This window comes from Bombina bombina, chromosome 3 (assembly GCF_027579735.1).
Source record: "Bombina bombina isolate aBomBom1 chromosome 3, aBomBom1.pri, whole genome shotgun sequence".
NCBI classification, from domain to species: domain Eukaryota; kingdom Metazoa; phylum Chordata; class Amphibia; order Anura; family Bombinatoridae; genus Bombina; species Bombina bombina.
The window spans coordinates 1074059202-1074076680 of record NC_069501.1 but is presented as its reverse complement, the minus strand read 5'-3'; the positions used below and the strand labels follow the sequence as shown (position 1 = coordinate 1074076680).

At 38.2% G+C, this 17479-nt stretch overlaps 1 protein-coding gene across 3 annotated transcripts in view; it reads left to right on the top strand.

The window, feature by feature from the left end:
- The window catches only part of LIMA1 (LIM domain and actin binding 1), a 179182-nt gene that overhangs the window by 134783 nt on the left and 26920 nt on the right, over positions 1–17479 (top strand). For all 3 annotated transcript variants that reach the window (XM_053708358.1, XM_053708357.1, XM_053708359.1), the window contains 3 exons: positions 8805–8912; positions 10069–10123; positions 15516–15619. In XM_053708358.1, the coding sequence (XP_053564333.1) occupies positions 8805–8912; positions 10069–10123; positions 15516–15619 (267 nt within the window). The remainder of the gene's footprint in view (positions 1–8804; positions 8913–10068; positions 10124–15515; positions 15620–17479) is intronic.

Here is a 17479-nt window from a genome sequence, read left to right as displayed (position 1 = left end):
AGATAGATCTCATGGCATCCAGACTTAATTGCAAGCTGAAAAAATAAGAGACAAGCGAACAGAAAGTAGAGCACTCGCAAAGGGAGACTAGTATAAGTGGCTATTCAGTGGGTATATAATATTAAAACTTAACATTTATTATTCAAAAAAATGATAAAAAACTACTATATAAGTAGTGATTAATACTTAGATTAAAACACAAACAAATAGTAAACGGCTGTATAGCCACAATGACCCCAGAATGTATACCATAGAAACTCAGAATAGAGTAGGAGGGATTTTTAGGCAGATATACACCAAAAAATGGTTCACGGATTGCACCAAAATCTATCTAAAAAAAGAGGATTGACCTCAAACAAAATTATACTATCTAGTGCAATACTGGACCGGTGTAGGTCTGTCCAAAATATTCCCTATGACAAAATTAGTATAGTGACTAAGAGGGGAAGTGTAGGTAGCAAGATTCACATAGTCCATACATTCAGCATATTACACAGGCCCATTTGTATAGGCAAGAGTGAAGTGTTCATAAACACAAATTAAACCAAAAATACGATCAATGAAAGGTAATATGATTCTATAGATATGTTAGAATAAACACATTGACTAGTGAAATGTGACTTGCATAGTTACACTTAGTGGTTGATACAGCCGTAGGAAGAGTGCCTTTGAGAAAGCCAAGCCAGGCGAAATGTACATCAGGCACTCTTCCTACGGCTGTATCAACCACTAAGTGTAACTATGCAAGTCACATTTCACTAGTCAATGTGTTTATTCTAACATATCTATAGAATCATATTACCTTTCATTGATCGTATTTTTGGTTTAATTTGTGTTTATGAACACTTCACTCTTGCCTATACAAATGGGCCTGTGTAATATGCTGAATGTATGGACTATGTGAATCTTGCTACCTACACTTCCCCTCTTAGTCACTATACTAATTTTGTCATAGGGAATATTTTGGACAGACCTACACCGGTCCAGTATTGCACTAGATAGTATAATTTTGTTTGAGGTCAATTTTTTTTTTTTTTTAGATAGATTTTGGTGCAATCCGTGAACCATTTTTTTGGTGTTTATCTGCCTAAAAATCGCTCCTACTCTATTCTGAGTTTCTATGGTATACATTCTGGGGTCATTGTGGCTATACAGCCGTTTACTATTTGTTTGTGTTTTAATCTAAGTATTAATCACTACTTATATAGTAGTTTTTTATCATTTTTTTGAATAATAAATGTTAAGTTTTAATATTATATACCCACTGAATAGCCACTTATACTAGTCTCCCTTTGCGAGTGCTCTACTTTCTGTTCGCTTGTCTCCTATTTTTTCTACATTTACTTGCAGTGAGCACCCTCCCCTGGTATTACTAGTCTATACTTCATTATATCAGATATTAGTATTATTGTCCCCAATTTGGGTGACTACCTTTATTGGTTAAATTGTGGTAAGCTAATACTTGACGGGGAATCATTAAATACAACTTCCATTACCACTATCACTATCTTTATTATATAATTAATTGCAAGCTGCCTCGATACAGGTCGAGGTCCAGGGATCCCCAGGCAGAGCGGATAGATGCCTTAGTGGTTCCTTGGGGATTTAGCCTAACTTACATTTTTCCACCGTTACCACTTCTACCTTGTGGAGTGGCACGCATCAAACAGGATAGGGCTTCGGCTATTCTGATTCCTTCGTGGCCGCGGAGGACATGGTTTGCGGATCTGGTAGGGATGTCATCCTCTCCGCCGTGGATGTTACCCTTCGCAGGGCCCCTTTCAACATCGAAATCTAGATTCTCTGAGGCTGAATGCGTGGGGATTGAACGCTTAGTCTTGGCCAAGAGAGGCTTTTCTGAAGGTGTGATTGATACTCTAATTCAGGCAAGGAAGCCAGTCACTTGTCTCATCTACCATAAGGTGTGAAGGACTTACTTGTTCTGGTGTGAGACGCATGGATATCCTTGGCATAAGGTGAAGATATCCAGGATTCTGTCCTTTCTCCAAGATGGTTTGGAGAAGGGTCTTGCCGCTAGTTCCTTAAAGGGACAGATTTCGGCATTATCAGTTTTGTTGCATAGAAGACTCGCTGAGCTCCCTGACATTCAACATTTTGTTCAGGCTCTGTCTAGAATCAGGCCAGTCTTTAGACAGTCGGCTCTGCCTTTGAGCTTAAACTTAGTATTTAAGGTTTAGCAGAGGGTTCCGTTTGAACCTATGCATTCCATAGACATTAAGATTCTGTCCTGGAAGGTTCTCTTCTTGTTGGCTATTGCATCGGCACGTAGAGTATTTAAACTAGCTGCCTTGCAATGTGACCCTCCTTATCAGTTTCATGCGGATAAGGCTGTACTTTGCACTGGGTTGGGGTTTTTCCCCAAGGTGGTGTCTAACCGTAACATCAATCAGGAAATGGTTGTTCCTCCTTTGTGTCCTAACCCCCCCCTTCTTCAAAGGAGAGATTACTTCATAACTTGGATGTGGTTTGTGCCTTGTTCAATATTCAGGCTACAAAGGATTTCAGACAGTCTACATCTCTTTTCGTGGTGTATTCTGGGAAGCTCAAGGGACAAAGGGCCTCTGCTGCTACTTTGTCTTTTTGGTTGAGGAGCTTGATTTGCTTGACTTACGAGACAGCGGGACATAAGCCTCCTCAGAGGATCACAGCTCATTCAACTAGGGCTGTGGCTTCGTCTTGGGCCTTCAAGAATGAGGCCTCTATGGAGCAAATTTGTAAGGCGGCTACCTGGTCCTCCTTTTACAAAGTTTTACAAATTTGACGTTTTTGCTTCTGCGGAAGCTGTTTTTGGGAGAAATGTTTTGCAGGCTGTTGTGCCCTCAGATAAGGGTACGCCTTTTTACCCTCTCGATTTCATTCAGTGTCCTCTAGAGCTTAGGTATATGTTCCCATTAGTAATGAATGAAGTTGTGGACTCTCCTCCCCTTTAGATGGAAAACATAAATTATGCTTACCTGATATTTCATTTCTATCGAGGGGTGGAGAGTCCACGGCTCCCGCCCGTATCTCCCTTGGGCGGCCCTAAATTTATTAATTTTCTGGCACCATTTATACCCTGATATTTTTCCTGGTTCCCTCGGCAGAATGACTGGGGGATAAGGGAAGTGGGGGAGGTATTTAAGACTTTGGCTGGGGTTGTCTTTGCCTCCTCCTGGTTCTTAATTCCCTATAGTAATGAATGAAGCCATGGACTCTCCTTCCCTCGATGGAAATGAAATTATCAGGTAAGCATAATTTGTTTTTATAACTGAAGCAGCGTCATAGATTCTCTTCCATTGTGGCTTGTGTATCAGTATTGCACAGTGGTTTTGACTTCAAAACTACTAAGAAAACTGAGTAGCATTTTATGTGTTGTGATAATTTATTAGCAATATTTACATTTCCACACAAAGTGGCAATGAAATACATTTATTAAATTGTGCACTAACATTTACTTTAGGTCAACCAGTGGTAACTAAGAATAGTGTAGTGCTTTCTGCTCACCTACATGTACACATTTAACTCCTAAATAGAGATGGCACAATGTGCAATTCTCTGACAAATAAAGCTTTGAAAAGTAAATGAGGTGGTCCGTAAATAGACTTTTTATTAATAGAATTGCTTAAAGCTATCAGCATAATTCTAAATCTTCTCTGCACATTTTAAAATGCATTAGTGAGTTTTTAGTGGATGTTTCCACATACAGTAACCTGGTTTAAAAGAATCGGTGTTCATTTTTTGTTCATGAAAAATTACATTAAGCACAAATATTATACATACTATTAACATCCTTATGAAACGGGCACATTTTTCTTTTCATGTGTAAATGTGTGTTAGTTACATCCTCCTGTGTCTGTGCTTCCTTATGCTTTACAAGTTCTTAGGTTTGCTGTGTATCAATTTTTTTTGCAGTCTGGTTTCTGTCCTCAGCAGTCAAACTGCACTCAGTCAACCAGACACATAATCTGCTTACTGCAGTCCTGAGGCTGTTTGTACCTGGCTTATTCTTAAAGGGACACTGAACCCACATTTTTTCTTTCGTGATTCAGATAGAGAATGACATTTTAAGCAACTTTCTAATTTACTCCTGTTATCAAATTGTCTTTATTCTCTTGGTATCTTTCTTTGAAATGCAAGAATGTAAGTTTAGATACCGGGCCATTTTTGGTGAACAACCTGGGTTGTCCTTGCTGATTGGTGGATAAATTCATCCACCAATAAAGTGCTGTCCAGAGTTCTGAATAAAAAAAAGCTTAGATGCCTTCTTTTTAAAATAAAGATAACAAGAGAATGAAGAAAAATTAATAGGAGTAAATTAGAAAGTTGCTTAAAATTGCATTCTCTATCTGAATCAGAAAAGAAAAAAATTTGGGTTAAGTGTCCCTTTAATGATCTTTCTATAGTCTTTAAAGGGACTGTTTACTCAAACGTTCTCCCCTTTAATTTGTTCCCAATGATCCACTTTACCTGCTGGAGTGTATTAAATAGTTTACAAGTATTTTCATTACCCTTTTATTATATTGGCATTTAAAAGTTTATTTAGCCTGTGGTATTCCCACCCATCCTGAAAGTTTTTGACCTCGAGGCCAAGCTGTGTTAACACGGCCAGTAGAAGAAATTACACTCCCAGTGGGTTATAGAAGAGAAAAGGTAATAAAATGTTAATTTTCCGTTGTTTTCTCCAAGTATTGGTGATTGGTTTATGGACAGATATAAGATAAAGAAGCGTGTATGTACACAATGTGATAAAGTAATGAGATCTGATTATACCTACAAGCTCAAACCATTTTATTAGGTTGTGGCTTTAAAACACAAAATCCGCTAATTCATATATACAAATAAGCCTTAAAAATCAAATCTCATACATTTTATACTCTGCAGCGGCTAAACAATTTAATTGGAAACACATTAAGGAAAAAACAATATTATAGTATACTGTCCCTTTAACCACTCAAAGGCATAATGGGTCACTAAAGTCAAAACTTAAAGGGACAGTCTAGTCAAACGTAAACTTTCATGATTCAGATGGGGCATGTAATTTTAAACAACTTTTATAATCAAATGTGCTTTATCTTGGTATTTTTAGTTAAAAGCTGAACCTAGCTAGGCTCATATGATTTCTAAACCCTTGAAGGATGCCTCTTATCACATACTTTATTTGCTTTTCGCAAAAGGGGAGGGCTACTTCATGTGAGCTATATAGATAACATTGTGATCATGCCCATGCCTTGTGGCAGACACTGTACTAAGTGGCTAAAATACCAGTCAGTAGATAATAAATAAAATGTCATGTGATCAGGGGGCTGTCAGAAGATGCTTAGATACAAAGTAATCAGAGGTAAAAAGTATATTAATATAACAGTGTTGGTTATGCAAAACTGGGCAATGGGTAATAAAGGGATTATTTATCTTTTTAAACAATTAAAATTCTGGTATAGACTGTCCCTTTAATTTTCATGATTCAGATAGAGCATGCAGTTTTTAAAACTTCCATTATTAAAATGTGCGGTCTTTAAATGCACTTTCAGGGATGCCAACGCCTATTGAGCATGTGCAAGAACTCGCAGCATATATGTACATTTACATATGCATTTATATGCTGGTGGCTGCCACATGATATGGGACAGGGAAAAAGGAGTTAATTTGCAAGGAAAAAATCTACTCATTTGAAATTGTTTTAATGTTTGAAACTTTTTATTCTCTGACACTTCTGCTGCAGCTTTTTAAAAAACTTTCTGTACTTTGTACCTGTTGTCATAGCACTGAATAATATGCTGAGGGTTGAACTGTACTGCAAAGTGATGTTATATACATTTATAAATAATATTATGGAGTTAATCTATAAAGATTTGTTCAGAGCTGTCTTAATACTAAAGTAAATACTTTATCCTGTTATGTAATTGTGTGGCCTGCTGTTTTTCTCTTCACCCTTCTTGCTGCTTTGGTCACTGCAAAATAGTAAGGATATCATGCTGTGGTGCTTTTTTAGATTGCAAAGCTGTAACTATTTGTTTCTAAAAACAGAATAGAGACTCAGAACTGATACAGAAAAGAGTGTTTGCACAACAGTAACAGCTCACAATTGTAACGTTTTAAGAAAGGGTTTTTATGTGTAAAGTAAACTTTTACTCTGTATAAATGAACCTATTGAATTTATAGCGTCCATTTTAATTAGTTCCGTGGTATTTTAGCAGAATCCGTTATTATGTTAAGCTTGTGGATTGAAGCAGATGTTTCTAATTCCTGCAACTCATCATGCCACTATAAGGGGAGTCTAATGAAGCAGGATATGAATCAGCAGCACGCTCATATTCCCTGTACACTTTCAGCCACTGGGCACTCTGTAAACCTATTTTGCTCCCTTGTATTAAATTCCCAAGAAATGACTTGTCAAGCAGAGAAACTAGTCTGTCTAGTTTTGTTCTGTAGCTGAGATCCTTGACGATCCCTTCAGCCTGTCTTACCTTAAAGCTGAACAGGCTTGTAATATGGGCTCTGGTTGCAAATTATACATGACATCAGCACACTTACACGGCACTGGACATGTACCAAAGGGTGCAGAAAGCAAGGTGAGGAAATAGTAGGAAGCGAACACTCCTGACAGGTTACAAAATAATGTAGCTCAGGGCAAGGGAGTTACTGCTTTTAAAACACACTTTTTTATAAAAAAAAAAAAACTCTCTCCTAAATCTGAGATTTTATGTATCCACCCCCTTCCTTTTTTCCCTTCTTTCTCTGTGTCTCTCTCTTTGTCTGTCTGCCCTTGTTCTGTTCAAGCCATAGTGTGATAGAATCCTTTTTTTAAAATCAAATTATAGCATTTGTTTTTTTTGTATTTTTCTTCACTGAGTTTCAGATTTTTAAACAGGCTTTTGTTTACTCATATATTTTGGCAGCAATATCTAAAGTCCTCAAAGCTTGGAAATCACCTACAATTCCTTCTTCAGAAATCATTATATTGGTGATTTATAATTGAGGTGTGTGTGTATATGTATGTATAATATATATATGTGTGTGTGGATATATGTGTGTGTGTATATATGTATATATATATATATATATATATATATATATATATATATATATATATATATATATATATATATATATATATATATATATTTTATGTGTGTGGATATATGTATATATTTGTGCGTGTGCAAGGGTATAACTGCGCTCTAAGATTCCTAATCTAAGACAAAAATAAAAAACATACAAAGAACATAAACTGTATGGGCGTTACTATAAAGATGGATATTGTGGTTACACAGTCTTATAGAATATAAAGTGCAAAAGATAATGCAGTATTAGAAGCGTCCACTTAAATATTCTCTTAGGTATTCTTTAGTAATGTAGATCCCCTTACCAGAATTTACCTCAATCTAATGAGGTAATTACTGCACTGGAAGGGGTTTTCAAATACTGGTACAAGTAGATCCGGTGTTGTGAGGAGTGCCTTTACAGATCTCGTCCACCTCTTGGAGTATGTAGTAATGAATAGATTCACATCCAATGCTTTCCTCCCAGGATATTCAAGTATGCCATCCACCTCTTGGAGTACGTAGCTTTAAGTTTTGTTTTTCTCACAGGGAGCCTTACTAAAGCATCAACAGGGCACCCACTTCCTCTGTTTGTATGGGCCTAGTTCAATGTTCCTTATGTATCTGTATCGCTATACACCAGGGAAATGTTAGTGAGGGGAAAAAAGGCTCTATTTCCTTCATTGTTTTTTGTCTTAGATTAGGAATCTTAGAGTGCCGTTATACCCTTGCACACACTTCTTACTCTTACACTTGCTGGAGAGTTTATTACTACCCACTAATGTATTTGTTTCTTAACGGCTGCTAAAGATTCCACCCCCCCCCCCCTGAACAGTGCAATTTTGAGTACTTCTTGTTCACAGATCAGTTGTGTGTATGTATGTGTGTGTATATATGTGTGTGTGTATGTATATATATATATATATATATATATATATATATATATATATATATATATATATATATATATATATATATATATATATATATATATATATATATATATATATATATATATATATATATATATATATATATATACATACAGAGAAAACCCAGCACTCACTTACAAGCTCTCAACTAAGAGATTTAAAAGCAAAAATGGAAAGGTTAGTTACTGCATCAGGCCAAATGGGACAAGCCCAGGTACCTCGTTGAGGTCCTTTCCAATACCTGGGACCCTAAAACAGCCACACAATGCAAGCTTTCAAATCCAAACAATCTGGGAACAAGGGAAGGGTGCACAGACATATGTAATCACCCTAGACATATACAAAACACAGAAGGGAACTACACTCTCATTCCGGACCGGGTACACATCCCATGACCCTGCAACATGCTCAGCCCTGGGTGCCACTGGCACTCACAGGAAGCTGTGCTGTCCCCAGAGTCACAGGCAGTTAACCCCAGTCAGGTCTGGGTGCAAGACAAGGGAAAATTACAAAACAAATTAATACAACACACAGAGAAAACCCAGCACTCACTTACAAGCTCTCAGCTAAGATTTAAAAGCAAAAATGGAAAGGTTAGTTACCGCATCTGCCCAACCCCATTTAAATTGGCATGCTCTTGAGAACGATTGGTTGAAGCTTCAGTACAGCTTTTTCATATATAAAAATAAATGTAAAGAAGTAATTTCCCATAATTTTATACTATGCAGCTGCTATAGAAAGTCATTGGGAGCACATTAAGTTGATAACTATTTTATAGTACAACGTTCCTTTTTAATATTACCAAAAAACCTAATTTTCATGTTTTGGATAGAATGATGTGAAAACTATTCGGAATGATGTGAAATATCAACAATCTGAGCAGAAAGAAAATGTTCCACCAAGCCCAGCAGGTTCTGGATCTTCTCTTGAGTTTGAAAAGGTAAGCTCAATCAGAGGTCGGATTTAGTTTTTTTGTAGAGAGCTTTGGTGGGGAGGGGGGCTTGTCATTTATGGAATAAAATTGCTGTCAAAAAGGCAAGGTTGTGTGTGTTATTCTTTCATTGTACATAAATTGTGACATGAATACAAACCCCAACACATCAGCATCATCTCATGTTAGCTTTTTAACATTTATCATGTAACATACAACATGACTTAACATGTCAAGTGATTATTCTTATCATACAACACTATACAAAGGAATATTGATGTTTAAATTAGTTTTCATGGTAGCCGGGAAACTGCTGCACTTGGTCTTCTTTCAAAATGTGTTCATTTAGCATACCCCCTGATCCCTCTCATCAAACAGCTCTCTTCCCTCCCCCATCCCCTAAGGGTCACCCTCATCTTAAGTACTGGTAGAAAGTCTGCCAGTATGATAAAAGTATATGTGTGTATATATTCTGCAGTGTAGGATTACCCCCCTCCCCAAATAGCTCTCTAACCCTACCCCCTCTACCTATTTGTTACCATCTTAGGTACTGGCAGCTGTTATTTATTAAAAATAAATCTAGTGTAGCTTTCCCCCCTCATTAACCTACCCCCCTCTTCCCGCCCCCGCCAGCGATGGTCCACCTACCTGCATCTATTCTAACCCTCCCACGCCACCAACAATCGGCACCATTGCCACAGAGTGGCCCTCTCTGCATTTGTTACTGACCGGAGAGTATTGTACGATGCCTCAATATCGAGACATTGGTGTGCAATACCCTGAGAGCGGCTGGAAGTGATAGCGATCGATTCCAGCGCTCATATTCCCCGAGGGCGTGCCAGGCACTTCCTTGGTAGTTAACGATCGATTTTTGGAAACTTAATTCTCCCTCCTCCTCTCCCCCCCCCCCCCCAAAAAAAAGAAGAAAATCCCAAAATATTTTTTTTTGTATTTCCAAAAACAAAAGTGCACTTCCAGAGAAGGTTGTACTTCCTAATAAAAACAAAATTGTATTTCCAAAAAAGTATTAGCAAATTTTAGATTTGTATTCGTATGTCACCATTTTTGTGTACAATGATTAAGAATCTCACTCTTTTTGACAGTAATCTTATTCCATAGTCGTTAAGTAACAAACTGAGCCGTGTGTTTATCTTTTCTATTTTAGAGGCCTGTGAACGAAAATATTTCTGTTACTTCAAGTAACCTTACAGAAAGTAATGGTAATTATTTTTTTTTATTATTTGTGATTATGTTCTTCTTATTGATATGGAAGAGTGTATTGGTCTAATACACATCTGCCCTCTTCAGAAAAGACATTGCTGAGCTTTTCCAGTACTTCAAAAAGGAGGTCAAATAAAAGTTGTTGTTTTTTAATTTTTTTATATTCTTTAAAAATTAAGATTGTATAGCATTAATCATATTTTTTAAATGTATGATTTAATGGTAACTAGCCTGTTACGCATTTCGCCTATACGGCTTTATCAAAGGCTTTGATAAAGCCGTATAGGCGAAATGTGCATCAGGTGTTTTTTTTTTTTTTTTTTCTCCCGACTCCCTTCAGCCTTTGCTAATATGAAACCTATTTGACTTTATTTACTTTAATTTGGTATATTGCCATAGTGACTACCCTGATAATACCGGCTCTAACAAAGTATACACCTTAGCCTTAATTGTGTTAGGTTAATTCTCTAGCCTTAGTTAATTTTGTGGTGTTACTTGTCACCTGGCTATCAGGGCTCTGCTTTTGTGGTCACTATAGTTTATCTGATAGGTGATATTTCACTGCTTCTTATTGTCTTTACAGGCTGTTGGGACTTGTATTCTTGTGGTATTTTTTAATCTAAGTTTTATTGCACACAAATCCACATCTTTATTTTTAATTGATAATATTAAATGTTATGTTTTATATTAACCTGAGAGGGTTTACTATTCCCCTATATCCTTTTTTGCTGAGTGCTTTCTAAGTGCCGCTATCTTTCTCTATTTTCTTGTCACATTATATTTGGCATAGGAGCACCCCTCACTCTTTTTTATTGGACTGCTAATTGGGACATACTGCCCCAATTATTATTGGAAATTTTTGTGAGGTATATGGTAACCCCTTGTTGTTCCCTACTACTATCTTTTTCATCTATTTTAATAACCTCTGAATTAAAAATAACACACAGAAAGCTTCCATCGGTGGAGATAATCATAAAATTCTTGTATAATAAAGTATTAGAAGATTAGTTTGCTTGAAGTTAAGTGTCTAAAGGAAAAAAATATTTTTTGTGTATGTATATATACAGTATGTGTGTGTGTGTGTGTGTGTCTCTCTCTCTCTCTCTCTCTCTCTCTCTCTATATATATATATATATATATATATATATATATATATATATATATATCAAAAAACAAGAAGCCCTCCAGAAGACTTTCAAATAATGTCACCTTTAATTAGTGAACGTTTTAGGGCAATAAACTGCCCGTCCTCAAACTTACAAGGTTACCAAAACTTACCACCCAGCTGTGTTATGTACCGCCACCAGAGAGAAGTGCGCCACGCTCTCCGCGGTTGATGCGCCGCCCCTGACGAGTGACGTCATCGCCCGCGGCAACGTGAGGAGACTAAAGAGGGCAAAACAGAACAGGCGGCAAATATTATCTAGAATATTATGCAGGCATATAATAAGCCCTAAATATAAATGCAACGCCTATAAGATAAGCATATCAAATAACTATTACTGGCTAGAGCAGGGAAAGATTATATAACAAAGTATAAATGTACGGTTGTCATAGCAACCGGAAACAATTGCTATGACAACCGTACATTTATACTTTGTTATATAATCTTTCCCTGCTCTAGCCAGTAATACTTATTTGATATGCTTATCTTATAGGCGTTGCATTTATATTTAGGGCTTATTATATGCCTGCATAATATTCTAGATAATATTTGCCGCCTGTTCTGTTTTGCCCTCTTTAGTCTCCTCACGTTGTCCCGGGCGATGACGTCACTCGTCAAGGGCGGCGCATCAACCGCGGAGAGCCTGGCGCACTTTTCTCTGGTGGCGGTACATAACACAGCTGGGTGGTAAGTTTTGGTAACCTTGTAAGTTTGAGGACGGGCAGTTTATTGCCCGAAAACGTTCACTAATTAAAGGTGACATTATTTGAAAGTCTTCTGGAGTGCTTCTTGTTTTTGATATATCCTATTTTTGCTAGCACCCGAAGCGGCTGACTGTTTGAATCTGGAGTGCACTTTGTATGTATGTATGTATGTATGTATATGTATGTATATGTATGTATATGTGTATATATGTGTATATATGTGTATATATGTGTATATATGTGTATATATGTGTATATATGTGTATATATGTGTATATATGTGTATATATATATAACCAAGAGAGGGTAAAATATAGATATATATATAGATATAGATATAGATATAGATATAGATATATATATATATATATATATATATATATATATATATATATATAGATATATAGATAGATATATAGATAGATAGATAGAGATAGAGATATATATATATATATATATATATATATATATATATATATATATTTAGAGATAGAGATAGAGATGTCTCCTATATAATAAGAGGCCAAGTGTGTTTGTCCGAAGCTGTCATGTGCAGTAGAGACTGCGCGAGGACCAACTGACCTCCTTCTGGCGTGGAGTGGGCCGGGCGTGACGCGGGCGGGCCAGATGCCGACTGCAGTCAGACTGAGAGCTCTAAAAAGGGGGTTAGAGAGAGCAGCAGAAGAGGGGGGAAGAGAGCAACAATCCAAGAAACCCGCTGCTGATTCAAAGTCAGCATGAAGGGTTTTTCCCCGATCCGGACCAAATCTTGTAGGGGGCAGACTTTCCTTCTTTATTCAGGCTTGGGTGCGTGATGTTAGGGATCCCTGGGCTATAGCAATATAGCACTCCTCGGCCGTCAGTGGCTCAGTCCATGGAGGTAATCGGATTGATGGTGGCGGCAATGGACATCATACCGTTCACTCTGTTTCATCTCAGGCCTCTACAGCTAAGCATGCTCAGGCAGTGGAATGGAGATTATACAGATTTGTCTCCTCTAATAATCCTAGATCAGGAGACAAGGGACTCTCTTCAATGGTGGTTGTCTCTGGCTCATCTATCCCAGGGGACATGCTTTTGCAGACCTTCCTAGGTGATTGTGACAATGGCTGCCAGCCTTTTAGGATGGGGAGCAGTCTGGGGCTCTTTAAAGGCTCAGGGAGTAGGGACTCAGGCAGTCTCTCTCCTTCCCATCAATATTCTAGAGCTGAGGGCGATCTTTAATGCGCTTCAGGCCTGGCCTCAGTTGGCTTCGGCCAAATTCAGAAGATTCCAGGCGGACTACATAACGACGGTGGCTTACATCAATCATCAGGGAGGAACAAGGAGTTCCTTAGCGATGACCGAAGTGGCCAAGATAATCCAGTGGGCGGAGGCCCATTCTTGCCATCTGTCGGCGATCTACATCCCAGGGGTGGTCAGAGCAGGCAGACTTTTCATCCAGGAGAGTGGGAACTCCATCCGGAAATATTCTCCAACCTTATTCTCCGATGGGGTCGGCCGGAGTTGGATCTCATGGCATCTTGTCAGAATGCCAAGCTTCTGAGATACGGGTCCAGGGACCCCCAGGCCGAGTTGATAGATGCCTTGGCAGTTCCTTGGTCCTTCAGCCTAGCATATCTATCCCCCCCCCCCCCCCGTTTGCGCTCTTTCCCCGGGTTATTGCTCAAATCAAACAGGAAAGGGCATTAGTGCTCCTCATTGCTCCTGCGTGGCCTGGCAGGATTTGGTATGCCGATCTGGTGGACATGTCATCTCTGCCACCTTGAAAGCTTCCATTGAGAAAGGACCTTCTCATTCAGGGTCCCTTCCGTCACCCGCATCTAGTTTTTCTGCAGCTGACTGCTTGGAGATTGTACACTTAATCTTATCCAAGCAAAGGTTTTCTGATTCGGTCATAGAAACCTTAATTCAGACACGTAAGCCAATACCTAGGAAGATTTGCCATAAGATATAGTGCAAATATATTTATTTGTGTGAATCCAAGGGCTACTCATGGAGTAGAGTTAGGATTCCCAGGATTTTGTCTTTTCTCCAAGGAGGATTGGAGAAGGGGTTATCAGCGAGTTCCCTAAAGGGTCAGATCTCTGCCTTTTCTATTTTATTGCGCAAGCGTCTGACAGATGTACCAGATATTCACTCTTTTTCTCAGGCCTTGCTTAGAATCAGGCCTGTGTTTAAACCAATTGCTCCTCCATGGAGTTTAAATTTAGTTTTTACAGTTCTTCAAGAGGTTCCGTTTGAACCTATGCATTCCATAGATATTAAGTTATTATCTTGGAAAGTTTTGTCTCTTGTTGCTATTTCTTCTGCTCGAAGAGTGTTTGAGCTTTCGGCATTGCAATATAATTCTCACCCTATTTTTCATTCGGATAAGGTGGTGATACATACTACACTTGGTTTTCTTCCTAAAGTTGTTTCAGACAAGAGCATTACTCAGGAGATTTGTTGTTTCTTCCTTGTGTCCTATTCCTTCTCAGAAGGAACTCCTGCTACGTAATTTGGACATAGTCCGTACTTTAATATTTTGTTTACAAGCGACTAAGGACTTTCGTCAATCGTCTTTGTCGTTTTTTTCAGGAAGACTTAAAGGTCAGAAAGCTACGGCTACCTCTTTCTTTTTGGCTGAAGTGTATCATCCGTTTTGCATATGAGACTGCTGGACAGCAGCCTTCTGAAAAAATTACGGCTCATTCCACTAGGGCTGTTGCTTCCTCGTGAGCATTCAAAAATGATGCTTCTGCTGAAAAGATTTTCAAGGCTGCAACTTGGTCCTCTCTTCACGCCTTTTCTAAATTTTTCAAAATTGATACTTTTGCCTCGGCTGAGGCTGTTTTTGGGAGAAAGGTTCTTCAAGCAGTAGTGCCTTCCGTTGTCCCTCCCTTATCATCCGTGTACTTTAGCTTTGGTATTGTATCCCACAAGCAAGGATGAAATCCGTGGTCTTTAAAAAGAAAAGAAATTTTATGCTTACCTGATAAATTTGTTTTTTAGACACAATGAGTCCACGGCCCGCCCTGTTCTATGAGACAGGTCATTATTTTGGTTTAACTTCAGACACCTCTGCACCTTGGCTTTTCCTTTCTCTTCCTAACTTCTGTCGAATGACTGGAGTGGGAGGGAGGGGGAGGAGCTATATATATACAGCTCTGCTGTGGTGCTCTTTGCCGCCTCCTGCTGAGCAGGAGGCGTAATCCCACAAGTAAGGATGAAATCCGTGGACTCATCGTGTCTAAAAAGAAACAAATTTATCAGGTAAGCATAAATTTTCATTTATCTGTGTGTGTATGTGTATGTATATGTATGTATGTATATGTGTGTATGTATATAAAATATATATATATATATATATATATATATATATATATATTTATAAATGTATTAACATCAGTTTACAATAGCACATGGAATTTTTGTTCTTGAAATATGATGCTCCATTTCTTTGCTCTTTGGAAGTTGTGCACGCTTGCAACATGATTTGTATAAACATTTTTACACCTGACACTTTCCATTCAAAATTAGGTAAACTTGATGACGAGATCCAAAGGCCCAGCACTGCTCCTAGACAGAGCACACCAACAAGAGTACTTAATCAGCTGGAGACAACACCTCCCAAAATTGGAAAAGTAGGTCCTGAAACTAAACTATTTATTGCAGCATTTCCTGGTTGTCCTTAAGGATTCCTGCTTAAACGTTCTCACTAGATCTGTTTGTAAAATACCTAGTTCCTAGAAACTGTAATGCTAGTTTGATTGTATCCTGCAGACTGCTAGGAAAAATACTTAGTTCCAGGTGCATTACCTATATGGAATATTTTTATCCAGTGTGCTAGTTTTGTTGAGGTGTGAAATGTATTTTTGTATCTTGTATATTTATAGTACAGCCCTCACTATACTGCCTGACGCACGAGTGTATATGTACAGTACAGCCCTCATTTTACTGCCTGACGCACAAGTGTATATGTACAGTACAGCCCTCATTTTACTGCCTGTCACATAAGTGTATATATGTATATTACAGCCCTCACTATACTGCCTGTCACATGGGTGTATAGATATATAGTACAGCTCTCACTATACTGCCTGTCACATGGGTGTATATGTATAGACATATAGTACAGTTCTCACTATACTGCCTGTCACATGAGTCTAGATATATAGTACAGTTCTCACTATACTGCCTTTCACATAAGTGTATATGTATAGATGTATAGTACAGCCCTCACTATACTGCCTGTCACATGGGTGTATAGATATATAGTACAGCTCTCACTATACTGCCTGTCACATAGGTGTATATGTATAGATATATAGTACAGCTCTCACTATACTGCCTGTCACATGAGTCTAGATATATAGTACAGTTCTCACTATACTGCTTTTCACATAAGTGTATATGTATAGTACAGCCCTCACTTTACTGCCTGTCACATAAGTGTATATTTATAGTACAGGCCTCACTATACTGCCTGTCACATAAGTGTATATGTATAGTACAGCCCTCACTATACTGCTTGTCACATGGGTGTATAGATATATAGTACAGCTCTCACTATTCTGCCTGTCACATGATTGTATATGTATAGTGCAGCCCTCACTTTACTGCCTGTCACATAATTGTATATGTATAGTGCAGCCCTCACTTTACTGCCTGTCACATGATTGTATATGTATAGTACAGCCCTCACTATACCATACCTCCCATTACTCTCATGAGTGTATATGTATAGATGTATAGTACAGCCCTCACTATACTGCCTGTCACATGATTGAATATGTATAGTACAGCCCTCACTATACTGCCTGTCACATGATTGTATATGTATAGATATATAGTACAGCCCTCACTATACTGCCTGTCACGTGAGTGTATATGTATAGTACAGCCCTCACTATACTGCCTGTCACATGGGTGTATATGTATAGTACAGCCCTCTCTATACTGCTTGTCACATGGGTGTATATGTATAGATATATAGTGCAGCCCTCACTTTACTGCCTGTCACATAATTGTATATGTATAGTACAGCCCTCACTATACCATACCTCCCAATACTCTCATGAGTGTATATGTATAGATGTATAGTACAGGCCTCACTTTACTGCCTGTCACATAAGTGTATATGTATAGTACAGCCCTCACTATACTGCTTGTCACATGAGTTTATATGTATAGATATATAGTACAGCTCTCACTATTCTGCCTGTCACGTGAGTGTATATGTATAGTACAGCCCTCACTATACTGCCTGTCACGTGAGTGTATATGTATAGTACAGCCCTCACTATACTGCCTGTCACATGATTGAATATGTATAGTACAGCCCTCACTATACTGCCTGTCACATGATTGTATATGTATAGATATATAGTACAGCCCTCACTATACTGCCTGTCACGTGAGTGTATATGTATAGTACAGCCCTCACTATACTGCCTGCCACATGAGTGTATATGTATAGTACAGCCCTCACTATACTGCCTGTC